At 42.7% G+C, this 26,978-nt stretch overlaps 2 protein-coding genes across 8 annotated transcripts in view; both read right to left on the reverse strand.

The window, feature by feature from the left end:
* Window positions 1-26,978, reverse strand: part of SEC61B (SEC61 translocon subunit beta) — a 1,118,247-nt gene that overhangs the window by 343,530 nt on the left and 747,739 nt on the right. The window lies entirely within an intron of this gene.
* INVS (inversin) overlaps window positions 1-26,978 on the reverse strand; it is a 426,566-nt gene that overhangs the window by 326,365 nt on the left and 73,223 nt on the right. For 6 of the 7 annotated variants that reach the window (XM_070727774.1, XM_070727772.1, XM_070727771.1 and 3 more), the window contains exon 3: window positions 22,727-22,893. In XM_070727774.1, coding sequence (XP_070583875.1) covers window positions 22,727-22,893 — 167 coding nt within the window. The remainder of the gene's footprint in view (window positions 1-22,726; window positions 22,894-26,978) is intronic. The other variant, XM_070727775.1, reaches the window with a different exon arrangement.

The following is a 26,978-nucleotide window of genomic DNA, read 5'->3' on the forward strand; positions in this document are numbered from 1 at the left end:
TGCTTTGGTGGTGTTGATGGATGATCTCTGGCGGGCCCGGGACAGGGGCCTGTCCTCTGTCCTGGTGCTTCTTGACCTCTTAGCGGCTTTTGATACCATCGACCATGGTATCCTTCTGTGCCGGCTGGAGGGGTTCGGAGTGGGAGGCACTGTTCTCCAGTGGTTCTCCTCCTACCTCTCTGGTCAGTCGCAGTCGATGTTAGTGGGGGGTCAGAGGTCAACCTCTAGGTCTCTCCCTTGTGGGGTGCCTCAGGGGTCAGTCCTCTCCCCCCTGCTATTTAATATCTACGTGAAACCGCTGGGTGAGATCATCCAAGGGCATGGGGTGAGGTATCATCAATACGCCGATGATACCCAGTTATACATCTCCACCCCATGTCCAGTCAACTAAGCAGTGGAAGTGATGTGCCGGTGCCTGGAGGCTGTTGGGGCCTGGATGGGTGTCAACAAACTCAAACTCAACCCAGACAAGACGGAGTGGCTGTGGGTCTTGCCTCCCAAGGACAATTCCATCTGTCTGTCCAATACCCTGGGGGGGGGGAACTACTGACCCCTCAGAGAGGGTTCGCAACTTGGGCGTCCTCCTTGATCCACAGCTCACATTAGAGAAAGATCTTTCAGCTGTGGCGAGGGGGGCATTTGCCCAGGTTCGCCTGGTGCACCAGTTGCGGCCCTATTTGGACTGGGAGTCATTGCTCACAGTCGCTCATGCCCTCACCACCATGAGGTTCGATTACTGCAACGCTCTCTACATGGGGCTACCTTTGAAAAGTTTTCGGAAACTTCATATCGTGCAGAACGCAGCTGCGAAAGCCATCGTGGGGCTTCCAAGATTTGCCCACGTTTCCACAACACTCCGTGGCTTGCATTGGCTGCCGATCAGTTTCCGGTCACAATTCAAAGTGTTGGTTATGAACTTTAAAGCCCTACATGGCATTGGACCAGAGTACCTCCAGAATTGCCTGCTACCGCACGAATCCCAGCGACCGATGTCAGCATTAATCGTTTCTACTTCTGAGTAGCTGTTGTTTTTCTTTTACCGCTGTGTTCCGTTGTGTAGGAGAAGGGCTGAGTTTCGTTTTTTTGTGGGGGGGGGGTTTCTGAGGTGAAGGGCCAGTAGGATCAGAACGTGAGGCTTTTTGGTATTATTTATCCTGTGTGCCCTTTTAGCTGCCTCCTTTTTTCCCTAGCCATTTTATTGCCAATTTGCCAGCAATAATTATTTGTTTTTACATTTTGCTTTTCCTAGATTTAGTGCTTATCTGTATACTGATATTGTTCTAGCTGCTTTTTTCTGTCTAATTCTGTTTAAAAAAGTTGAAATTAGACAAGGGTGATTGGATTAATCTCTTATAACTATTGTTACTTCGTGGGTGTTATTTATTTATTTATTTATTTATTGTTTGTTTGTTTGCTTGTTAGAGTTGAAAGGGACCATGCAGGTCATCAAGTCCAACCCCCTGCCTAAGCAGGAATCCTAAAGCACCCCAGCCAAGTGGCACTCCAATCTCCTCTTGAAAGTGTCCAAAGTTGGGGAGTTCACAACCTCAGCAGACAGGTTGTTCCACTGGTTGATCGCTCTGACCATCAAGAAGTTCTTCCTTATTTCTAGGTTGAATCTCTCCTTAGTCAGCTTCCAGCTGTTGTTTCTTATCCGGCCCTCTGGTGCTCTGGAGAATAGAGTGGCCCCCTCCTCTTTGTGGCAACCCCTCATATACCTGTATACAGCTATAATATCCCCTCTGGCCCTCCTTTTCTCTAGGCTATACATGCCCAGTTCCCGCAATCTCTCTTCGTAAGTCTTGGTTTCAAATCCCCTAATAATTTTGGTTGCTCTTTTCTGCACCTTCTCCAGAGTTTCAATGTTTCTTTTGAAGTGTGGTGACCAGAACTGGATGCAGTACTCCAGATGTGGTCTGACCAGGGCGTAGTAGAGTGGTATTAATACTTCCCTGGTCTTGGAGTGTATCCCCCTGTTCATGAAGCTTAGGATAGTGTTGGCTTTTTTGGCCGCTGCTGCACATTGCTGGCTCATGTTTAGTTGATTATCCACCAAGACTCCAAGATCTCTTTCGCAGTCACTACTGCTAAGTGGGGTTTCTCCCAGGCTGTATGTGTGTCTAGGTTTTTTTACCAAGGTGAAGGACTTTGCTCTTGTCGACGTTGAACATCATGTTGTTAGTGTGGGCCCATAGTGTTAATCTGTCTAGATCTTTCTGTATTTTGAGCCTGTCCTCTAGGGTGTTGGCTACCCTTGTCAGCTTGGTGTCGTCTGCGAATTTGATTAGTTCCCCTTCTACTCCCTTGTCCAGGTCATTGATTAAAATATTGAAGAGTACAGGGCCCAGGACGGAACACTGTGGTACCCCACTGCGTACCTTCTTCCATGTGGATTTGGAACCATTGAGGACAACTTGTTGCGTGCGGTTGGACAGCCAACTGTTTATCCATCTGCATGTGTTATAGCCTACCCGGTTTTTTTCTAATTTGTGGATTAGGAGGTTGTGGTCAACTTTATCAAAAGCTTTGTTGAAGTCCAAGTATATGAGGTCTATTGCGTTGTGTAGGTCCACTGATTTCGTTATGGTGTTGAAAAATGATATGAAGTTGGTTTGGCATGATTTGTTTCTGACAAACCCGTGCTGGCTGTTGGATATAATGTTGTTTGTTTCTAGGTAGTGGCAAAGTTGTTTTTTTATTATTTTCTTCAGTATTTTTCCAGATATGGAAGTCAGACTGATTGGTCTGTATTTGCCTGGGTAAATCTTTTTACCTTTTTTGTGGGTGGGGACTACGTCAGCTCGTTTCCAGTCTTCTGGAAGGTCTCCAGTGGTCCAGGATTTTTGATAGATGAGGAGAAGTGGTTCTGCAATGGTGTCTGCCAGTTCTTTTAGGACTCTGGGATGAAGTCCGTCTGGCCCTGGTGATTTGTACTCGTTGAGCTCCCACAAGTAGTCCCTTATTGTGTTTTTGTCTATGTTGAGTTCAGTTCCGGGGCTATTTGTTGCAGACTTGCAGGTTGGTTGGTAGGTGGTTCCATTTTGTGTGAAGACTGATGCAAAGTAGGTATTGAGTAGCTGTGCTTTGTCTCTGTTGTCTGTGATTTCATTACCATCTTCGTTTTTTAGTGTAGTGACTCCTTGATTTTCTTCTTGTTGTTTATGTGCTGGAATAAACTTTTTTTGTTGTCTTTGACTTTCGTTGCAAGGTATTGTTCGTGTTGGACCTTTGCTGTTTTTATTTTTTGTTTGCAGGTTTTGGCTGTTTGCTGATATTCCGCTTTGGTTATGAGTCCTTCTTTCCATTTTTTGTATTTGGCTTTTTTTTCTTTTATGTTGTCTGCGAGTTCTTTGTTTAGCCAAGCTGGTTTCATTTTGGTTTTCCTGTTTTTCTTTTTCATGGGGATTGTATTGTTTTGGGCATCTATGCCTCCCAGGCTTCCTGTGTGGTTTTACCCTTTATACGTTCCTTCCAGGGTTATTTTTCCAGGTTCGCTCTGAGCTTGTTAAAGTCCACTTTTCTGAAGTCTGGGACTCTAGTAGTGTTGGGTACAGCAGTTGGTGATTGTAATATGTTGAATTTGAGGATGACATGGTCACTCTCACCCAGTGTCCCTTCTTCTTCAATCCCCTCTATCATTTCTTCCCTGTTTGTTAATATTAGGTCGAGTATTGCAGTTGCTCTGATTCCTGTTTCCACTTTTTGGGTTAGAAAGTTATCAGCGAGACTGGTGAGAAATCAATCAGACTTTCCACCTGGTGCTGAGTTTGTTTTCCAGTTAATGTCACGGTAGTTAAAGTCTCCCATTATTGATGTGCTGTGCTTGTTCCATATTTCTGTTAGTTGGCTTGTAAAGAGGTTGTCCATTGCATCTGTTTGGTTTGGTGGTCTGTAGTATACTCTAATTGCAGTGTTGCACTTCTTTTCTTGTATACTAACCCATATGATTTTAGGGGGCTATCTTCTTTGGTTGGACATAGTTCTGTGGCAGTGTAGTGGTCTTTTATGTACAGTGGAACCCCGACATAAGAGCTGCTCTACTTAAGAGCAACTCGAGATAAGAGCTGGGAGGGGAGAGATATTTTTGTTCTACTTACAAGCCCAAATTCGAGATACAAGCGCCAAGGAGCTGTCTCCTGAAGCCAAACGCTAACTTCCGCGTTCGGCTTCAGGAGACAGCTGCGAAGCGGCGCGCGTGTTTTAAAAGGTTGCAGCCGGCCTGAGGGGCTCGGGGGGGTGCTTGCAGCTTTCTTTCTTGCTCTTTTTCTTTCTCTCTTTTACCTTCCCTTCCTCTATTTCTTCTTTTCTTTCTCCTTCCCACCTTCTTCCCTCCCTCCCTCCCTTCACTCATTCCTCCCTTACTCTCCCCTTTCATAAGTTTCCTTGCTTCCTTCCTCTGTTCCTGTCCCTTCCCCCTTTCTTTCTTTCTTTCTTTCTTTCTTGCTCTTTTTCTTTCTCTCTTTTACCTTCCCTTCCTCTATTTCTTCTTTTCTTTCTCCTTCCCACCTTCTTCCCTCCCTCCCTCCCTTCACTCATTCCTCTCTTACTCTCCCCTTTCATAAGTTTCCTTGCTTCCTTCCTCTGTTCCTGTCCCTTCCCTCTTTCCTTCCTTCCTTCCCACCCTCCGTCCATTCATTCACCCATTCCTCTCTTGATCGCTTAAAGCCGGTCCCTGGTGCAAAAAGGGTTGGGGACCTCTGTCCTACAGGATTGGATGGCAGAGAAGTTGAACATATGTAAATTTAAAAGTTTAAGAAAGTTTACAAGTTAAGTGAAAGAAACTTCATTATTCATTTATATGTACATGTACATTTCTTCATTAAAAACATGTCTTTCTGCATAATTTAGACTAACTTTGTGAGTTTTTTGAGGGCTGGAACCAATTAAAATTATTTACATTAATTCCTATGGGGAAAAGTCGTTCGAGATAAGAGCTGCTCGACTTAAGAGCCCAGGTCCGGAACGAATTAAACTCGTATCTTGAGGTACCACTGTATAGTGCTTTGGCTGCCTTTTTCCCAGACCATTTATTTTGCAAGTGTGTTTTTTGGGAGCCAGGTTTAACGAGTTCAGCATGTTGCTCCTGGAGTTATTCCTAAGTTAACCTTTGCTTTTACGTTGTGTGACAATTGCTTTGTAAAATTAAAGTTTAGACAAGGAAGAGGGGATTTGTTTCTTTAAATAACTCTGCTCAATATTACTGAAGATTAAGTAGAAAGGCCTACTTGTAAACACTGCTTTTCAAAGCATCAAATTTTACTGAGGACCAGAAAGCAGGGCTACAGGCCCCTTGTTTTTAATTTAGATACCATTTGTTTATGCATTCAGCATAGCTCCACCAAGTTTTAGTTTATTTAACACTGTTTGCTGCTTGCTGATTTAATTGCCTTTGAGCTCTGTGTTGGGCTTATTTGATTACATCCTCATTTAGTGTGTGTGAATTAAGATTGATCTCCTGTCCTACACTTAGCAGAAAGTTTGTGTTTTTAAAGCTACATGCTGAATATTGAAGTTTTAATAATTTGTACTGAATTTATCACCTGTTCTCTATATTAATTTTCCTTTTAATTATTGTAGTCATGTCCAGTTTGTTAGTTTTAACTTCCTTAGTTAAAACTAAGGAAGTTTTATTAAAGGGATTTTGGACCTAATCTATGCTCAGGGGCTTTTTGTGACATAAGTAACATGGCCCCCCAGGAACAACAAACATAAGAACGTTCAACTTGAGGCCTCCTCTCGCCCAAAATGGAGAGCCACGCCTTCTTATAAGGCTAGGCAAGAAGTAGAGGCTAATAAGGGCAAGGAAAAAAAGGGGAGAAAAGGGAATGAGTTAGATCTACACTCACAAATTATCTCCAAGCTTGTAGACAGGATGGACTCATTTGAAGAATGGATGAGGTCTGAAAGCAACAGAGGGCCTAAGGCTACAGCTCCCACCTCTACAGGAGCAACAGGTGAGACTACAGACACAATGGGTCTACCTGCGGAGGCAAGAGTGGGCAATCAAGTGGCCGTGTGGACAACCAGCAAGGATTGCAGAGCGGAGAGGTGCAAGCCAGGGGTGAGTCCAACCAAAGTATGGGCAACACGGTGGGCACACATTGGGGGTACACCCATGAATACATTGGGGGTACACCCATGAATACAGTTAGTGCACAAGTATGGGCCAGCTCCTCTGCCACAGGTGGACTGACAACAAACACACATAACGTTATGCCTTTTCTGACGCAGCTGCTGTATCGTGGGGATATTCCCCCCCATGTTAGGGTTTCATTTGCATCACTGAGTGAAGGAAAAAATATGGAGGGGCGAGTAAGTAGATCTATTCTCTCTTTTAAACAGAGAGGCACCTAAGAAAGAAAAAGATGAGGAAGGTGGTACAGAAAAGCAAAATAAAACAAAAATAGACAGGAGCCTAAGCTCTTGGTTATACGGTTACGTGATGTATTTCTACGTCAAGATGGTGAAAGACACCAGACAGTAAAAAGCTATGATGGAATACATGGATACCATAATAAAAACACATTATGAGTATGACGGCCCGGCCTGATTACAATATGATGAAATGTTTTGGATGAGGGCTACAATTGATAAAAGATTATCATGGGACGTGCTGGGAAATGACATTTGGATGCATGTAACACATTCCTGCCCCTCCCGTAAAGGAGAGCGCACGGAAAGTGGTCACGTGATATTAGCAAAAAACAACACACCAACCTGACCCCGCCCCTGGACGGGGCGGGGGGTTCAATCTACTTTACCATGAATTTAACTCCAAGGGTTCATGTAGCAGACACCAGTGTAGGTACCAACATGGTTGCGCTAATTGCGGGGGTTGGCATACAACATATGCATGCCCCAGAGAAATGACAGAAACGGTAAAAAAAAAAAACAATTGACACAGACTTAAGCAGCAGAGTCAGGGAAAAGGGCTCCAGTCCAATTAGATTAGATCGGCTCACCTACTGGCTCCGGGGATATTGGGCTAGATCAGGCTAGCTAGCTATGGGAAGGCTTTAGGGATGGCATCAGGATTCCATACCAGGGACCCAGGAAGGCTTTCCTAACACATAATTTGAGGTCCATAAAGGGTTTAGAGCAGGGGTGGGCAATTAATTTTGCCAGGGGGCCGCATGAGAAATTGGGATGTTTTTAGAGGGCCGGACTAATATAATTAACTCAGTTCTACCCAATAATGTATATTATAGGGTAGAATTATAATTATATATTATATTATATATTTCTCCTTCCTTCCCTCCTTCCTTCCTCCATTTCTCCTTCCTTCCTTCCTTTCTTCCTTCCTCCCTCCCTCCATTTCTCCTTCCTTCCTTGTTCCCTCCATTTCCCCTTCTTTCTTTCTTTCCTTCCTCTCCACTTCTCTTTCCCTCCCTCTCTTTCCCTTTTCTTTCTTTCTCTCTCTTCGTCGCCAATGCTCAAAGAAGGTTAAGTCAACTTACATGAAAGGTGGAGAGGATGAGGCGAGAGCTCTGGTGTAGGTAGTCAGCTGAGCAATAGGTAGGCACGACACGACCACCTTTTCCCCCTCACAAGGCTGTCCGACTCCACTGCGTGGCATTTGGAAATTGCACGCGGTATTTGGATATACCTGGATTTTCACAGGTGGCAAGGCCATCTGACTCCACCACGCGGCATTTGGAAATGGCACGTGGTGTTTGGATTTTGCTTGGTTTTTGCAAGTGGCAAGGCCGTCTAATTCCACCTCACAGCATTTGGAAATGGCACGCGGTGTTTGGATATTGCCTGGATTTTCGCAGGTGGTAAGACCGTCTGACTCCACTGCGCGGTGTTTGGAAACAGCGTGCGGTGTTTGGATTTTGCCTGCGCGTGCATGTGTGCACGCAGGTTGAACCAGCCTCCGCAGGCCGGTCAAAGACAGCGGGTGGGCTGCATGCCGCCTGTGGACCGCCACTTGCTCACATCTGGTTTAGAGGATGTGGTGCGACAAAAAAATAAAAAAGCAAGTCAGGGAAGGCAGGTTAATTGGTCTTTTTCCCAGTACCCCATTAGATAACCTTAATGTATCCCCCCTCGGGGTTGTACCCAAGAAAGCAAAAGGGGAGTTCAGGATAATACACCATCTGTCCTTCCCACCAGGGGAGTCAATAAACGATTTCATACCTGAAACCTTAACATCTGTAAAATATCCATCATTTGACGAGGCAATTCAGATGATTCATGACTGCGGCAAGGGAGCCCTTATGGGAAAATGCGACATTAAGTCTACCTTTTGTCTTTTACCTGTTCACCCGGATGACTTTGAGCTTCTGTGCTTTTGTTTTGAGGGAGAGTATTACATTGATAGGGATCTCCCTATGGGGTGCTCCATCTCTTGTGCACTCTTTGAGCGTTTCAGCTCTTTCCTCGAGTGGTCGCATAAGCAATCTACCAAATCAAGCTCAATGGTACATTACTTAGATGTTTTTATGGCAGCCGGCCCACCTCAAAGCTCACGATGTAAGGCGTTAATGGACGCATTTGTGCAAACCTAGGGGTCCCTTTAGCTGAGGAAAAAACAGAAGGCCCCACCTCTGTGATCGCTTTCCTGGGTATTGTACATCTCCACCCTATGTTCAGTCAACGAAGCAGTGGAAGTGATGTGCCAGTGCCTGGAAGCTATTAGGGTCTGGATGGGTGACAACAGACTCAAACTCAACCCTGATAAGATGGAGTGGCTGTGGGTCTTGCCTCCCAAGGGCAATTCCATCTGCTCGTCCATTACCCTGGGGCGCAACTTGGCCGTCCTACTCGATCCACAGCTTACATTAGAGAACCATATTTCAGCTCTGGCGGGAGGGGCGTTTGTCCAGGTTCGCCTGGTGCACCAGTTGTGGCCCTACCTGGACTGGGAGTTACTGTTCACAGTCACTCATGCCCTCATCACCTCGAGGTTCGACTAAAGTAATGCTCTCTACATGGGGCTACCTTTGAAGAGTGTTCGGAAACTTCAGATTGTACAGAATGCAGCTGCGAGAGCAATCATGGGTTTCTCCAGGTATGCCCATGTTACACCAACACTCCACAGTTTACATTGGTTGCCGATTAGTTTCCGGTCACAATTCAAAGTGTTGGTTATGACCTATAAAGCCCTTCATGGCATCAGACCAGAATATCTTTGGGACCGCCTTCTGCCACACGAATCTCAGCGACCGGTTAGGTCCTACAGTGTTGGCCTTCTCCGTGTCCCGTCGACAAAACAATGTTGTCTGACGGGACCCAGGGGAAGAGCCTTCTCTGTGGCGGCCCTGACCCTCTGGAATCAACTCTCTCTGGAGATTAGGATTGCCCCCACCCTCCTTGCCTTTTGTAAACTCCTTAAAACCCACCTCTGTCGTCAGGCATGGGGAAATTGATTCCCCTGGGCTGTTTCAGTTTTATGTATGGTTTGTATGAGATGATTGTTTTTTATATTAAGGGTTTTAAACTGTTTTAATTATTGGATTTGTACTGTTTTTGTTGTTGTGAGCCGCCCCGAGTCTTCGGAGAGGGGCGGCATACAAATCTACTAAATAATAATAATAATAATAATAATAATAATAATAATAATAATAACAACAACAACAACAATAATAATATTGAAATCGACTCTATTGCAAAGGCATGCACGCTTCCCAAGACAAGCTGGCTAAACTTACAAAAAAGATAAATGATGCTTTATTGACTACTAGGGTTACACTGAGACAGTTACAAGAAATCGCAGCTCTATTGAATTTCGCTTGCAGGGTAATGGCCCCAGGCAGAGCTTTTGCTTGGAGAATTTTCTCTCTTTTTTTTTCCCAGTGGATTTTCTTTTTCTTTTTTTAAAATAATTTTTATTGATTTAAAAAATATATACATCTACACATTTACAAAACCTAACAAAGAAAAAGAAAAAGGTCGAAAACAAAACAAAACACATAAAGACAACAACAACAACAACAATAATAGTTGATTAATTAATTAAATACAATAAACAATATTAACAATGACAATAAACAAACCACAAAATATATATCATTTGTATTCTCTTGTGAGGAGGAAAAAATAAAGTCTTTTCTGGTATCAAATTATTTTCTGGTGAAAGAAACAATCAGTATTTACTGTTATTCCTTTTGGTTATCAATGTCTTTTTTGTTGTTGCTATATTCTTAGCCACTTTCGAACACTCCTACTTGATTAATTTAATCTCATACAAATTTTATTTTAACAAAGCACTGTATATATATCAAAAAAAGGAAAAAATTGCTATTGTTATATTTTAATTTAAACTTTTATTTCTTCTTTTAAACCAATCATAAAAAGAATTCCATGTTTTATAATAATTGGAGTCTTCTTTGTTTTCTAATTTAAGGGTTAAAGCATCAGATTCTGTACAGTCCAATTTTTTTTAAAGTATTAATGAATCTTCAGGAAGATTGGTTTGCTTCCAGCATTGGGCTACTGCCATTCTAGTTGCGGTCAATATGTGTACCATTAAATAATATTTGTTTTTATCCATTTTTTGATCTATAATTCCAAGAAGGAATGCTTCAGGTCTTCTGTTTATTTTGATTTGTAACATATCTGTTATCCACTTTTGTATTTTGATCCAATTTTTTTAAATTATTGGGCAAGTCCACCAAATGTGGTAATAAGTCCCCGTATGTTCCTTGCATCTTATTTATTTATTTATTTTTATTTATTCATTTGTCCAATACACGAATACATAGGAAGAAAAATAGACATGTAGTAATATATATAAGGGTAAAGTGAACTTAGAGGAGAGGATATATGAAAGAAAGAAAATATATATGATAAATGAGAGAAAGGAAAGACAATTGGACAGGGGACGAAAGGCACACCAGTGCACTTATGTACGCCCCTTACTGGCCTCTTAGGAACCTGGAGAGGTCAATCGTGGAGAGTCTAAGGGAGAAATGTTGGGGGTTAGGGGTTGACACAATTGAGTCCGGCAATGAGTTCCACGCTTCGATAACTCGATTGTTGAAATCATATTTTTTACAGTCAAGTTTGGAACGGTTCGTATTAAGTTTAAATCTGCTGCGTGCTCTTGTGTTGTTATGGTTGAAGCTGAAGTAGTCATTGATCGGTAGGATGTTGCAGCATATGATCTTGTGGGCAATACTGAAATCGTGTTTTAGGCGCCGTAGTTCTAGGCTTTCTAGGCCCAGGATTGTTAGTCTATTTTTGTAGGATATTCTGTTTCGAGTGGAGGAGTGAAGGGCTCTTCTGGTGAAATATCTTTGGACATTTTCAAGGGTGTTGATGTCTGAGATGTGGTATGGGTTCCAGACAGATGAGCAGTAGTCTAGGATGGGTCTGGCAAAAGTTTTGTAGGCTCTTGTGGGTAGTGCGAGATTGCCTGAGCAGAAGCTGCGTAGGATCAGGTTAACAACTCTAGAAGCTTTTTTGGCGATATTGTTGCAGTGGGCTTTAGCACTTGGGTCATTCGATATTAGTATTCCAAGGTCTTTTACTGAGTGTGGGTTGGCAGTGAGAGATTGTTTATTCAGTTCGTATGTGCAGTTTGGATTCTTTTTGCCGATGTGGAGGGTAGAGCATTTGTTGGTTGATATTTGAAGTTGCCAAGTGTTAGACCAGTCTGAAACAAAGTCCAGGTCTTTTTGGAGAGTGAGTGTGTTGTCAGTGGTGTTGAAAAGTTTCACATCATCGACAAAAAGAACACAGTTGCTTTCGATATGGTCACAGAGGTCATTGATGTACAGAATGAAGAGAGTAGGACCTAGTACGCTTCCCTGGGGAACGCCACTTATGACAGGAGTGGGGGTGGAGATGGCGCTGCCAATTTTGACAATTTGTTGCCTGTTTGACAGGAATGCAGTAATCCAGTTGTGAAGGAGTCCTGAGATGCCATAGGATTTGAGTTTTAGGAGTAGTTTGTTGTGGACCACTGAGTCGAAGGCTTTGCAAAAGTCTATATAAATTGCATCAATGGATTTTCCTTGGTCGAGGTGGGTAGTCCAAATGTTTTTGCAGTGAAGTAGTTGTAGGTTGCAGGATAATTTCTTTCTGAATCCAAATTGTTTGTTTGAGAGTAGGTTATTAGATTCTAAGTAGAGGGGTGATTGATCGATTTATAATTGATTCCATGATTTTACAAGGGATGCAACAGAGAGATATTGGTCTGTAGTTGTCCACTAGTGAAGGGTATCCTTTTTTGAAAATGGGGATGACTACTGTTTTTGACCACAGCTTGGGGAGCGTGCTGGTTCTGAAGGATTTTTGGAAGATAATGCTTAGGGGTTCAGCAAGAGCAGAAGAAAGTTTCCTTAGGAAGTATGCACAGAGACCGTCTGGTCCGGCAGATAGGGAAGGTTTGAGGTCACGGTTTGCTTTTTCTACGCAGTCTACAGTGAAGACGGTTTGGGTTAGGTTTTTTAGTGGGTTTGAGGTGCGATTTGCGAAGATGGGGCAAGAGCCATTGCTGTTAACAAAAACAGAGCCAAAAAAAGAGTTGAAGAGGTTGGCTTTGGATGGGTCATCATGGTATTCTTTGTTAATGGGTCCTACGAGTGGTGGAATAGGTCTGGAGTCATTGAGTTTGTTGTTGACGAAGTTATAGAACGCACGGTTAGACTTGGTGCGAAGGAGGCTTTCCTCTTGTTTGCTGTGATAGTTGAGGCATTCTGCTTTTATTCATTGGCATAAGTTTTTGTAGCAGACTTTAAAGTTGGTTACTGGGCTTTTTTTGTTTCTACGCCAGAGGGATCTTTTTTTGGTTTGTAGTTTCTTTATCGAGACAGGTATGTTATTTTTTCGTTTACCTCTGGAAGAAGTGAGTGGCACATGTAGTTCTATAAGCCTTTTGATTTGGAGTAAGAACATATTGTAGAGATCATCAGTGGTGATGCAGTTAGAGAACAAGGATTGCCAGTTAAGGATTGAGAGATTGGCATCTATGAGATCATAGTTGGCTTTCCTAAAATTGTACTTAGGAGCCACGTTATTCTGGTGAGTGTTTAGATGATGTAGGTTGAAGTTGAAGTTGATCGTAGAGTGGTCGCTGTTGGAGAAGGGTTCTTTTGTGTGCAGTCCATAGATAGCACTTTTGCTGTTGCAGAATATGAGGTCGAGACAGTTGTTGAGTCTGGTGTCGTTTGATATTAATTGTTCCAGTCCTAGGCTGGTGACGGCGTTATAGATGGCGGTATGTATAGGTTCAGTGGAGCATTCATTTAGTGGCCAGTTGATGTGTGGTAGGTTGAGGTCACCAAGGAAGATAATGGGATAGGGGCAGTTAGGAGGGAGGCCAAGTTAGGAGGGAGGTTAGTTTAGTTGCTTGGGTAATGTCGTAGTTTGGAGCTCTGTAGCACAGTAGGAAACGGAGTGTAGTGTTGAGGGAAATGTCACAAACTAGACTTTCAGGGAGGATAAGATCATGTGCAACTTGAATGTTTTTTAGATTGAGTGAGCTTTTGTAGAATATGGCTACACCACCCCCTCTGCGGGATTCACGGTCAGACTGGAAGACCAGGTAGTTACTTTGTGTGATGAAGGAGTCAGGATAGGAAGGATTCAGCCATATTTCACAAACAAAGATTAAGTCAAATAAGTTGGTGTCAAGTAGGATGAGGAATTCAGACAACTTGTTGATAATACTTCTTGCATTGATCAGTTTACATTTGAGATTGAGTTTGTGATCAGGGGTGAGATTGGATTGAAATGAGGTAGTAAGAGGCGCATTATCCTATTCGTTGCTTGAAGTGCTGGGGTGGTCCGTTTGTAGATGAGGGATGGTGGGTGGAGAAGTGTGGGATGGTTGAGGAGGGACAGTGGGTTTGGAGATGAAGGGAGGGTTATGAGTTTTGGTCCTGATGCAATCAGAGCGGTAGTCAATGTCGAGGTTAGTTTCACCTTGGTCACAATGTCTCCAGAGTTCGGCCTGTAGTTCCCGAGATCGGATGCGTTGGAGTAGTGTTATGTCTGGTCTGGATCTGAGTTTGTTGTATTTTGCGTTATTTCTGGTGATGGAGTTCATGGTCTTAATGAACTGTTGTTTGGTAGTTTCATTTTTGCAGACTATTCTGCACAACCGGGGAGCCATTGATCCATCACTGTTCTTTAGTACAGGGCCGCTTCTAGAAACTTCTAAGATATCGTCAGGGGCGATTGATTGAGGATGATGGTTGTGGATGATGCTATGAATATTTGATAGATCGGTTTCCCCATTTTCCTCTAGGCCAAAAAGTACGGCGTTATGGCATTTTTGTTGCCATTCCATGGCATCTTGCATCAGGGAGGAGATGTCAGTAGTAGGGTTTGGAGATAGAGGTTTTGGAGGCCTGGACTGGGTGTTGAGAGGGGATGGCGCAAGGCACTTGTTTTGGAGTTTTAGCGTTTATCAGTTCTTGGATGCTTTTTTCAATGGCGGTGATCCGCGGTTACATGCTTTCAGTGTATGATTGTTGGGATTTAGAGACTGCAGTGAAGATTACATCAGATAAATTGTCAAAGGGGTCTGGTTTGGGAGTACAGGATGGGCAGAAGTAGTAGAATGAGGGATTGTCTTAGAGAAAAGTGGCGACATGTTTATTGATGCTGAGGCAGGTGTGATGAGCAGATTTTTTGCAGGAATGGCATTTTGTGAGTCCTTCTTGTGTATTTATGTTGATGTTGCATATAACGCAGATGTTATCAGAAACAGTCATTTGGGTTACTTGGGGTTTTTTCCTGCACGGCATGGTCGTGGGGGTGAGGTTTGGAAATCTTTTTGTGAGTGTTGGGTGGATTGCGTCTTACACTGTCGCTCGAACTCCAACGATAGTAGGGTGCTGGCAGTGGTGTTGAGGGATAGAGGAGGCTCAGACAGTCTTGGTTGGGCTCCAGGTGTCTTCCCTTGGCGTCAGGGGTGCGGGGTGTTGATTGTGGCCCTCAGGTGGGGCTCCTGGCGTCTTTTCTTGGGGGGGGGGTTACTCCCGTCGGGTGCAGGGTATGAAGCTAGTCCTTGTGGAGGGCTCTGTGGATATCTCAGGGTGTCTACCGTTGACTTCAGGGGCTCTGGGGAACCACCTGTGTCTGCTGTGTGCCGTGTGCAACTCTGGGACACCTAGAGGGGTAGGGCAACTTTTGCTGATGTCAGGGGCTCTGAGGAACCTCTCGCGCCAGCTGGATGCCAATTAAAGCCAGGTAGAGAAGAAGCCGGGTCACGGAGCGGGCTAGGGCTTTTTCCGCTGACGTCAGGGGCTCTGGGGAACCTCCTGCATCAGCTGTGGGTCGGAAACGAACCCTGGTGTCCTTCGCTAACGTCAGGGGCTCAGGGGAACCTCCCTCGTCATCTGGGTACAGAGTAGGCAAGTTTTGTGGCTTGGGTTACTTCCGCTGACATCAGGGGCTCAGGGGAACCTTCTGCGTCAGCTGTGCGTCGGGAACGAAGCCTTGGCTTACAAGCTTCAGATGACTCAAGCTTTAGTTGATAGCTTGGCTGGTAGCAGGGTATAGATATATCTGAAAATGTGATTGCTAGGATCCCTCCCAACCACTAGGGGGAGCTGGAGCGTTGCTGCCAGATTAAGTGACTTTTCAAATTGATAGAAGCTTTCACTTCCGAGATCACAGGAAGTCTCTTGGTCTTTGTTAAATTGATGGAACATGTGGTAATGGAGGCACCTAATCCTAAATCAGCTTTGGGAAGGCTCAGGCATTTGCAGAGTCAGTTGGCTCCTAACGCTGTTGAAATGAGCTGCAGGAAGCTGATGGCTCTTCACTGATCACAGAGCTGAAGACTCGTCTGCATTTCTTTGCAAGCTCCCAGGTAACTTTGTTGGGCTTATTGGAGTCAGTTGTGCAGGGCTGGCTAGGGAATAGGGCTCTTGGAGGTTCACCTTTTCCCCAATTTAAATTGCATGGCTGTGGGGGATCGGCTGTGCCTTGTTTGCCTTGTTTGGTGCTGCTTCGGCAGGCTGGAGGCACTTTAGTTGCAATTGCAGTTAAAACAGTATGGAGATCAGCTGGGAGGCTTCTTTAGTAGGGAAGTAATTTAAATCAGCTGGGGAGCAGCAGAACTAATCGGGTTGCCTCAGCTGGGTTACATAGGTTGCCTCTCTCTCTCTCTGGTAATGTACTCCCTCTGTTAGGTATTTTTAGGTTTCGCCTCTCTCACACTTTAGTAAACGACAGCGTGGTTTTTCTTCTCTCTCTCTCTCTCTCTGGTAACGTGCTCCCTCTGTTTTCTCTCCCTCCCTCCCTCCCTCACCTCCGTTTGCTGCTTTGAGCTGCTTGTTGTGTCTCATCGCTCCTTATTGTTAAGTTGAATCCGGTTTGCTGGTTTTGCTGATTTTGCTATATCTATACTTGAGTTATTTTAACTTTTTTTAAACTTTCACTGCCTAGCGATGTGATTAAACATCTGCACGGATCGCCACCTTGAAACAAAAACAAAACAAAACTCCAACACTGTGGATTTATCCCAGTATACATTTGTCCTAGTCTTGCCGTGGGGGAGGTGCCACCTATAGTACATTTTGTACAGGTTTTCTCTAAATGCTGTTGATTTCGTTAGTTTATAATTTTTTGCCCAGATTATATCCCATTTATCTAAATTTACATTGTAGCCAAAATTTCTACACCAGCTATATATATTGTTTTTAACTATATAATCCTCCATTTTATAGTTTAGCAAGTATTTGTAAATTTTAGAAATCATTTTTTTATCTTGGTTTAAAATTAATTTATCCAATTCTATTTCTCTTTTTTGTTTCCCATTTCTTTTTTCCTCTTGGTATCTTGATTTTATCAAATTGTATGGCCACCAATCCATTATTATCCCACTTTTTTCTAATTGCTCCCTTGTCTTCAATTAGCCTCTTCCGTCTAGTAACTGATAATAATTAAGCATTTTGTTTAAATCTTTTGTGTTGGGATGCATCATCGCCTCCATACTAGAAAACGATTTCGGGATTTGTGAATAATGTGTTCTTTTGATTCTGGTCCATACCTCATATATTGAGTTTCTAATAATATGCTGTCTAAAATATTTATGGGTCTTATCTTTTTTGTCCCATAGAAAGGCATGCCACCCTATCATCAAATCATGCCCTTCTAGTACTAATAATCTTTTATTTTCTAGTTTAATCCAATCCCTTAGCCAATCTATAATTGATGCGTTATAATATATTTCGAAATCGGGTAGACCAAAGCCTCCTTGTTTGGTGTTATCCTATAGATACTGTATTTTAATCCTGGGTTTTTTCCCGGCCCAAATAAATTTTGTTATAGTTCTATTTAATTTTTGGAAGAAAGTTTTTTTCAAGGTAATAGGGATTGTTCTAAATAAATAAAGTATTTTAGGTAGAATAGACATTTTAATTGCTGATATTCTTCCGATAAGTGAGATAGGTAATTTATTCCATTTTTCTAATTTTATTTGAATTTCTTTCATCAATACTGTGTAATTATCCTCTTTAATTGTTATTGCCCTTGGTGACAATTTTATACCTAAGTATTTAACTCTTTTAACAATTTGTAATTCTAATTTATTTTCTAACATTGGCTTTTCTTTACTTAATTTTTTTGTCAATATTTTAGTTTTCTGTTTGTTGATTTTTAATCCTGCTACTTTCCCAAATTTAGCAATTTCATTTAATAGTTTTTCACCAGATTCGATGGGATCTTCTATGTTAAATACCAAATCATCGGCAAATGCCTGGATCTTATATTCTTGTCCTTTTGTTTTTAATCCTTTGATGTCTTTATTAGATCGAATCTGTGTTAATAGAACTTCTATAGCCATTACAAATATTAGTGGGGAGAGAGGGCATCCTTGTCGAACTCCTTTTTCGATGTTTATTTATTTATTATTTTATTATTTAGATTTGTATGCCGCCCCTCTCCGCAGACTCTGTTATATTCTCTGTTAAGTCCCCGTTGATAATAGCCTTTGCTGATGGTTTGAGTAAATTGTCCGAATAGTTCTTATAAATTTTTCTTTGAATTTCATCTTTGTTAATTGATTTATTAAAAAATTCCAATTTAGGTTGTTGAATGCTTTTTCTGCATCTAAAAATATCAAAGCCAAATTCTTCCCAGAATTTACTTTGTAGTATTCTAATATATTTATTATATTTCTCAAATTATTTTTAATGTTCCTATTTGGTAAGAAACCATTTTGGTCTGGGTGTATTATTTCATTAATTATCATTTTAAACCTTTCTGCCAGTATTGATGCAAAGATTTTATAGTCAGAGTTCAATAATGCTATTGGTCTATATTGTTTAATTAAGTGTCTTTGATTTGGATCCTTTGGTATTAAAGTAATTAGTCCCTCTTTCCATGTTTGAGGAATTTCCCCTTTATTTAGTACTTCGTTTAACATTACTAGCATTAGCTTTTTTGTGGGTTTATACATTTGTTTGTAGAATTCCGCAGGAATTCCATCTGTCCCAGGTGTTTTGTTATTATTTTGTCTCTTAATCGCTCTCTCCAATTCTATCATTGTTATTTATTTATTTATTTATTTATTTATTTATTTATTTATTTATTCATTCGATTTTTATGCTGCCCTTCTCCTTAGACTCGGGGCGGCTTACAACATGTTAGCAATAGCACTTTTTAACAAAGCTAGGCTATTGCCCCCACAATCCGGGTCCTCATTTTACCCACCTCGGAAGGATGGAAGGCTGAGTCAACCAAGTTATGTCTTTCTCCATCCTATCTATATTAATTTCAGATATTTGTGGTAGTTCAGCCTCGTTTAAATATAATTCTATGTCTTCTTCTTGGAGAATTTTCTCATCGATGAAGGGACTCACCAAGCCTCATCATAGGATAAGGCATAATCAGGGGGCCAAAAGAGATCTCGAGGTTTGGTTAAAAGTTTTGAGCCCACACAACATTTTGGAAGCAAGAACGCCTTTTAGAGGCTGAATTGCAGATACATTCTGATGCATCCGGCAGATGTGGTTTTGGTGTGGTGCTAGGTAAAAAGTGGTGCCACACAACTTGGTCAAGCAAATGGCTAAGAAAGGACATCTGCAGAGACCTAACATTCCTAGAGTTCTTCCCCATTGTTGTTGCAATAGAAATTTGGGGAGATGAATTCAGAGACAAGACTGTATGGTTTTGGTGCGACAAGCAAGTAGTAGTACAGGTCATTATTTATTTATTATTTTATTTATTTATTACATTTGTATGCCGCCCCTCTCCGAAGACTCCAAAAACGAGCATGTTATGCACATAGTTTTATATTTTGTCAGCAGGATTCTCAAAAGCAACACGCTATTCATAGCCCACCACGTCCTGGGGGTTGAGAATGGGGTCACATCACATGGAATTGGCCAGGTTTTGAGAGCTGTCACCCTGGGCGGACCACATACCACATGAGGTACCGAATCACCTGTGGGAGCTTGGAGAGATGAGGTATCAAGAGCGGAAAGCATGTCTGTAGCTCCAAGTACAAGACGGTCATATGCAAGAGAAGGTATGGAGTTTGGGGATTTTAGGCTCAAGAAAGGATATGAGCAAACTTGGCCCATCCCTGTAGAGCACTTATTGGAATTCTGCGTGAACAGGTATCATATGGGCTTAACAGCTAGAACGATACAGGGGAAACTAGCTGGCTTGGCCTTCATAGCCAGAGCTGAGGGTTTCCAGGACACGTCAGGAGACTTTAGGGTGCGTAAAATGCTGGAGGGGTGGTCCAGAGAAAGATCCCAAAAGGAGGGTGATTGGAGGAAGCTGCTATCTTTGCTTCAATTAAGAGGGATTGGCGGATGTTGGAGAACACTTTGCTCCTCGCTTTACGAGGCTGTTTTGTTTCAGGCAGTTGCCACTACACTGTTTTTTGGTGCATTTTAGATCAGTGAGGTTTTGGCATAATCTCGCTATGATAAGTCATTCAGTACTTTCTGTAACAACGATCTTGTCATTAGCAGCGAAGGGGTACAGCTGCATCTTAGGCAGTCCAAGACCGACCAGATGTGCAAAAGGAATTTGGTTAACCTTTCAGGCATATCCTGTAAAGAAATATGCCTGGTGTTGGCATTTACACAGTTTAAAGTATACAGGGGTAACAGCAAAGGGTACCTGTTTTGCCATCAGGACAGGTTGCCACTGACAAAATATCAGTTTTGGGCAGTCACAAAAAAGGCCCTGCACGAAGTCGGGAGGAACCCCCAACACTTTGGGACACACTCTTTCAGAATGGGGGCAGCTTCCTTTGCAGCATCAGCAGGTTGCCCACCTGAACAGATAAAGGCCATAGGCAGATGGAAATCCGCAACATACAAAGGCTACATCAGGACACCGGATATTAACTCTGTGTTGTTTCTCTTATTGTTACAGGTCCTGGCCCTGCCCCACAATGCTGTGTGCAAATTTCAAGAGAATTGCCTGCTGTTCTATCTACTGTTTTGATGTGCGGTCATAGCATGGTCTTTTGGGCCAGAAGACGAGCTGCAAATTCTCACTGGGGAACTCAGCTGTCACTAAGTCGATGGGCCAAAGTCGAATGGCTTGGGCGCCAAGGTCTTCGGTGGGATGGGATTTTGCCTGTACTGAGAGGTTGGAGCCGCTGAAGGGCTGGACCCAGATGGTTGGTGTTGCACGTTGGTGGCAATGACCTTGGATTGCTTAAGGGCTTGGCACTGGTGTGTCAAGTCAAGGAAGACCTGCAGGTCTTGCGGAGCCTATGGCCCAACACACAATTCGTGTGGTCTAATATTCTGCTGCAGAAGGTATGGAGATATGCTAACAAGCCAAGGGCAGTGGACAAGACCAGGATGTGGGTAAACAATGCAGTAGGCAAATTGTTTACAGCTTCTGGTGGTGTAGTGATAAGGCACTCAGGCATTCATTTCCATGTGCCTAACCTTTACAGAGACGATGGGGTTAATTTGTCGGTTGTCGGGAACAACATCTTCCTATCAGACCTACAGAGGTGTCTGCAGGAGCTGGTGCAGGCTTAGGGGGGAGTCAGGGGGTCAAGATAGAGATCTGACCCCCTGCTGTCGCAGTAAAGGGGCAGAAAAGAGTATCAGTAGCAACTGTGTGTTCTCCCTTGGGCATCTTTTGCAAGATGATTGGCCCCCTTTTTTTCCACAACTCAAGCTGCCATATATCACCAGAGCGGTGGAGAGGGGGTGCCCTTGGGGCTCACTCACATCATTCTGGTTCCAGGTCATGGGGGCGAGCCCTCCCACACGCTGGGTGTGGCTTTCAGGGCTGGACGTAGGCTTTGGATAGCCTCGCACTGCCCAGGCAAGGAGTTACACCCATTTAGTTGCCCAAGTATGTTATTCATAGGGTTTTCCACCCCATCTAGCGATCTCTGCAGGTCTTTATGTTTATGTCTTAATAAAGTGATTCTTTTACCCAGCTCATGTGTCCGTATGTCATTCGGTGTCTGTCGCAATAAAGTGACAATGGGAGGGCCAAGGGGGGGGGAAAGGAAATGTATAGCTATGCTGTTTGAAACCATTAGAATTGATTTCAATATTTCCATTTCTGCTCAGTAAATTATATTGTTGGAAACAAAAAATGGCCCAGGAGTCTTTATTTGCTGCATGCATTGAGTGGGACAGTTGACAGTCACTTTCATTGGAACTGATTAGTCATCTTAATTCAATATATACTACACTGTTTTTCCTGCTTTTTTCAAGCTGACCTTTTTAGCTAGGTATTGTCTGTCAACTCAGAGCATACAAGTCAGTAACAAGCAACATTAGATGTCAGCTATAGAAAATATCAGCAGAGAATACTAGTTAGGTAAAAGAGATTTCAGTTAAACATAAAGGACTGTTTTTAAAGTTCAAATATGGTAATACTATTTTCAGAATAGACAAGCAATTTTAAAAAAGTTTTACATTCTTAAAATCTTTTTAAAATGTAGAATAGTTGCTTGAGTACTTATAACTATACTTTAAAATTAATGACTCATTTATAGTTTATGAAAGGTGGTTCTGAATGTTAAAAAACTCTTTTAAAAAAGCTATAAGTACAAAAATCCAGCTTCCCCATTTTTCCCACCTAATCTATATATATAAAAGGCAAATACCACTCATGCATTATCATGAAATCTCTGAACCGTAAAGCCAACAAACTTGAAATGTTGTACATATGTTCCTCTTGGCTTTTAGGTGCTCACTAAGAAAGGACTTTTTGAAATGACCATCAAATCGTTAGTTATTTCTTATATTATTATTAACATACTTTGATGCTAAGGAGTTAGATGTTCTAGTCCCATTCCCTACCTGAAAAGAACTCTGTTCCAACTGCCAGTAGGTGTGGCCAGCGTGTGACTCAACCGGCCTGCGAGCTGGGAGTTTGACATTCTACTCCATGCTAAAGAATAATTTTTTAATTATTCTTTCCTCCAGCAAATGTGTCTATGTGTGAAACACAGTAGGGTTTTTTTCAGTAATCTGGACTCTATTGATGTACCCTAAAATAGATTACAATTTTTAGCAGCTGCATCATCAGATTCTACCTGCCCCCTGTTCCAGTCATATATGTTACTTCTAATAGGATGGTTTTCATCTTTAAATCCTAAAATTAATTTGTTCTCAAAGAACTGGTGAATATTTATATTAATTTTGAACAACTCCTTGCTAAAGCTTTCTAAGCATTCTATTTAGTACAAAGAATGGCTTACCCTTAAGGCAACAAAGGAGACAAAGGATGATTTTCCCCTGAGAAATTCAGTTAAGATTGTTTTAGGTGCCTAGAACTTCTGATTCCAGTGTGCAAATCCAAGTTTAAAATATTATTTGGTTACCTTTTGTGCAGCAAGATGGAGAGCTGTCCTCTGACTATGGTCGGCTTTATCAACATCTGATCCTGTCTTCAATAAAACCTCAGCACAGTCTAGCCTATCAGCCAAGACACAATACATGAGAGGAGTTCTTCCAAACTGATCCTCTTTGTCTTTTAGGTCAGGATTGCCTAAGAATGTAAGTAGTATCATTAGTTTTTATGTAGGCTGCATGAACAACATGCACATACCTCATGAAAAAATAAATATGAATGAATGATAGATATATTTTAATAGAGAATGCTATCCTAGTAACTCAACATCAATAGACATGGATATTATTAGGATATTAGCAATGGTTCCATTAAGATGATATTTTACAAATATAAAGCTAGAATTCCTGACAATGTTTTACTTAAATGTTATTCAAGGAAGTGAACAGAGGCAACACTTTCAATTCCACAGGTACATATATGTATCAATCAAATATGATTAAAATATCAATCAAATATCCTGAAATGGTTCCTGTGAAATAGCTGCCTAGAGTAGGAAGAAGAGCTAAGAAGAAATTAATATAAACAGTTATGAGGTCTACTCTATGCATGCTGACTCAGCCAACAATAAAGACTAACGGAAGGCAGAACTAACATGCTTTGAACACAGGAACAATTACTGTACGTTATGTGATTTGCTCCCCTGTGCATATCTAAACAGAACTGGGAAAATAGAGATTTTACGTATTTGGTAGTGATAGCTATCTTTCAATGGAACATTAGTTCTATTTGAGAGCAATAAGACTTGTACAAACGGACACTATAATAATTAATGTTTTTATATTTTTTTATTGTTATAAGCTGTCCAGAGATATTTTTATAGTGAAATAGGCAGAATATACATTTAATTAATAAATAAATAAATACCATGACATGCTTTCCCAGGTTTCTATCAATTTGTTTTGTGATTTCAAGTAAAATGAGGGTCTGATGTTTTAAATTTGGCAGCAAATTTAATTGAACCTACCTTATACATATAGTTGGAGTGCTTGGCCTTAGAAATTTGTAATGTAGATTGCCCTTGGGAATTTCTAAGAATTTAGCTATGCACCAATGGCAGAAAACATAGCATGGTGGAAGGAAGCATATTGAAATAGGCCTTGGTGAAAGAAATTCTAAACTTGTATGTGAAGAGAATTTGCTGTGCAAAAGAAACATATCCAAACTGAAATGATAATAGATTCCCCCCAAGCCTGAGATAGTAAATTTTGATACTCAACCTCATAAAACAAAGAAAAAAGTCTTATTTTGTTTCTTTCTCTTTTGGATTGACAGGGTGTCCAGGGGAAAAGCATTTTGAATTCCTTGATATTTCCCTGTAACTCATATTTCCAGTGCAGTTATTATCATTTCCAAATTCTCCATCTTTTTTTCCATGTTACAGAATTTATTCATTCTGTCCCTTATATAATCCCAAAGTTAGATGTTTTCTCATCACATTTCCATTTCCATAGTCAAATCAGTGATTTTTTTTCCCATCTACAGTTTCTTCAGTCGCCAATAGTAACTAATATAATCCTTTCTTCTTAGAAGTAAACACAAAGTTCATTTCACCACTACCACCATGGTAGATGAGATATTCCAAAGCCATAAACTGAAAAAGATCTCAAGATTCTATTTGGCCACCTCATTCAGCAGCACACTTTTAATTTTTTCTTCACCTCTCCAGCACAGTTCTTAGTTCTCTTCCCAGGTGACTCCATGCTGCACCAATCATTTAGTTGCAGTGTTGGCACCGCAGCTTGTGTCGGCTAAGGCATGGCAGTCTTACTGATTTCGCGCTGCCACCAATGGCGGTCAAACCGGTTTGTCTGGAAAATATGCCCACCCCAAACCAGGCTCCTGGCAGGGATCCCATCTTCACGATTTGGGATGGCATTGGAAGCTTTTGGAGGGGTGATTTTGGAAGTAATTTGGGATGACATAGAAAGCTTTTCAAGAGATGATATCAGGAGCGATTTGGGGTGGCGTAGGAACCTTTTGGAGGGGTGATTTTGGGAGTGATTTGGGGCGGCGTAGGAACCTTTTGGAGAAGTGATTTTGGGAGCAATTTGGGGTGGCATAGGAAGCTTTTGGAGGGGTGATTTTGGAGGCGATTTGGGGCGGTGTAGGAACCTTGCGGAGAGGTGATTTTGGGAGTGATTTGGGGCAGTGTACGAAGCTTTTGGAGGGGTGATTTTGGGAGCAATTTGGGGTGGCATAGGAAGCTTTTGGAGAGGTGATTTTGGGAGTGATTTGGGGTGGCGTAGGAACCTTGTGAAGAGGTGATTTGGGGAGCAATTTGGGGCGGCGTAGGAAGCTTTTGGAGGGGTGATTTGGGGTGGCGTAGGAACATTTGGAGAAGTGATTTTGGGAGCAATATGGGGTGGCATAGGAAGCTTTTGGAGGGGTGATTTTGGAGGCGATTTGGGGCAGTGTAGGAACCTTTTGGAGGGGTGATTTTGGGAGCGATTTGGGGCGGCGTACGAAGCTTTTGGAGAGGTGATTTTGGGAGCGATTTGGGGCGGCATAGGAAGCTTTCGGAGAGGTGATTTTGGGAGTGATTTGGGGCGGCATAAGAACCTTGTGGAGAGGTGATTTTGGGAGTGATTTGGGGCGGCATAAGAAGCTTTTGGAGAAGTGATTTTGGGAGCAATTTGGGGTGGCATAGGAAGCTTTTGGAGAGATGATTTGGGGAGTGATTTGGGGTGGCGTAGGAAGCTTTTGGAGGGGGGATTTTGGCAGCGGGATGGGGCGGCTGTGGGGAGCAAAGGAAGCGGAGGGCTAGAGGAGAAAGTGGCAGGTAAATGGGGCATCTCCAGCATTCCCCGCCTCAGGACTGCAGGTACAAGCAAAAGGAAGTGGGGAATCCCAGTGGGGGTGGCAAGCAAATGAGAAATCCCGGCAGTGCCAGTCACAAGGCAGGGGAATCTTTGCGGCAGTAAAAGAGCCCACGCACCCGGGCTCGGGTTCGCAAGGTGAAAATGGTTCTTAAGAAGAGGCAAACAAATCTTAAACACTGGGTTCGTATCTTGAAAAGTTCGTATGAAGAGGCGTTCGTAAGACGAGGTATCACTGTACAATAAGATTTGTGTGACATGATTTGTTTTTGAAAAAGCCATGTTGACTTTGGGTAATTATTTTGTTTACCTCAAAGTGTGTGCTGATTCGTTGCTTATCTTTTCCAAAATCTTCCCTGATATTGAGGTCAAGCTGATAGGATTGAAGTTTCCCCTGAGTCCCCACTCCTTTTTTTTTTTGAAGAGAACTGCATTATTTCCCCCCCTCCTCTAGTAGTTCCCTTATGCTCAAGCTCAATCCCAAGAAGACTGAGTGGCTATGGGTTTTGCCTCCATCTGTCCGTCCATCACCATGGATGGGGGGAGTTTCAGACCCCCCTCAGAGAGGGTCTGCAACTTGGGTGTCCTCCTTGATCCACAGCTGACTTTAGACCAGGGGTGGGCAATTAATTTTGCCATGGGGCAGCATGAGAAATTGGGATGGTTTTAGAACGCCGGACTAATATAATTAACTCAGTTCTGCCCAATACTGTATATTATTGGGTAGAACTGAGTTAATTATATTATAATTATAAATTTAATTATATATTATACTATATATATTATATACAGTGATCCCTCGATTATCGCGATGGTTCAGTTCCAAGACCCCTCGCGATAATCGATTTTTCGCGATGTAGGGTTGCGGAAGTAAAAACACCATCTGCGCATGCGCAGATGGTGGAGTTTGCGTGGGCGGCGGGGAAGACCCAGGGAAGGTTCCTTTGGCCGCCCAGCAGCTGATCTGCTCGGCAGCGCAGCGAGGAGCCGAATCGGGGTTTCCCCTTTGCGTGGGCGGCGGGGAAACCCCAATCTTCGTCTGCTCGCTGCTGCTGCGGCCGCCCAGCAGCTGATCTGCTTGGCAGCGCAGCAGCAGCGAGCAGACGAAGATCGGGGTTTCCCCGCCGCCCACGCAAAGGGGAAACCCCGATTCGGCTCCTCGCTGCGCTGCCGAGCAGATCAGCTGCTGGGCGGCCCAAGGAACCTTCCCTGGGTCTTCCTCGCTGATGCCCCCGCTCGCCCGCCCGCCCGCCCGCCGCCCGCCAGCAAGAGGGGGAGAGATAGAGAAAGAGAGAGAAGGAAAGAAAGAGATGAGAGAGGGAGGAAGAGAGTGTGAGAGAGGAAGAAGCAAGATAGAGAAAGAGAGAGAGAAAGAAAGATGAGAAAGGAAGAGAGTGACATCAT

This window comes from Erythrolamprus reginae, chromosome Z, assembly GCF_031021105.1.
Source record: "Erythrolamprus reginae isolate rEryReg1 chromosome Z, rEryReg1.hap1, whole genome shotgun sequence".
Classification (NCBI taxonomy): Eukaryota; Metazoa; Chordata; class Lepidosauria; order Squamata; family Dipsadidae; genus Erythrolamprus; species Erythrolamprus reginae.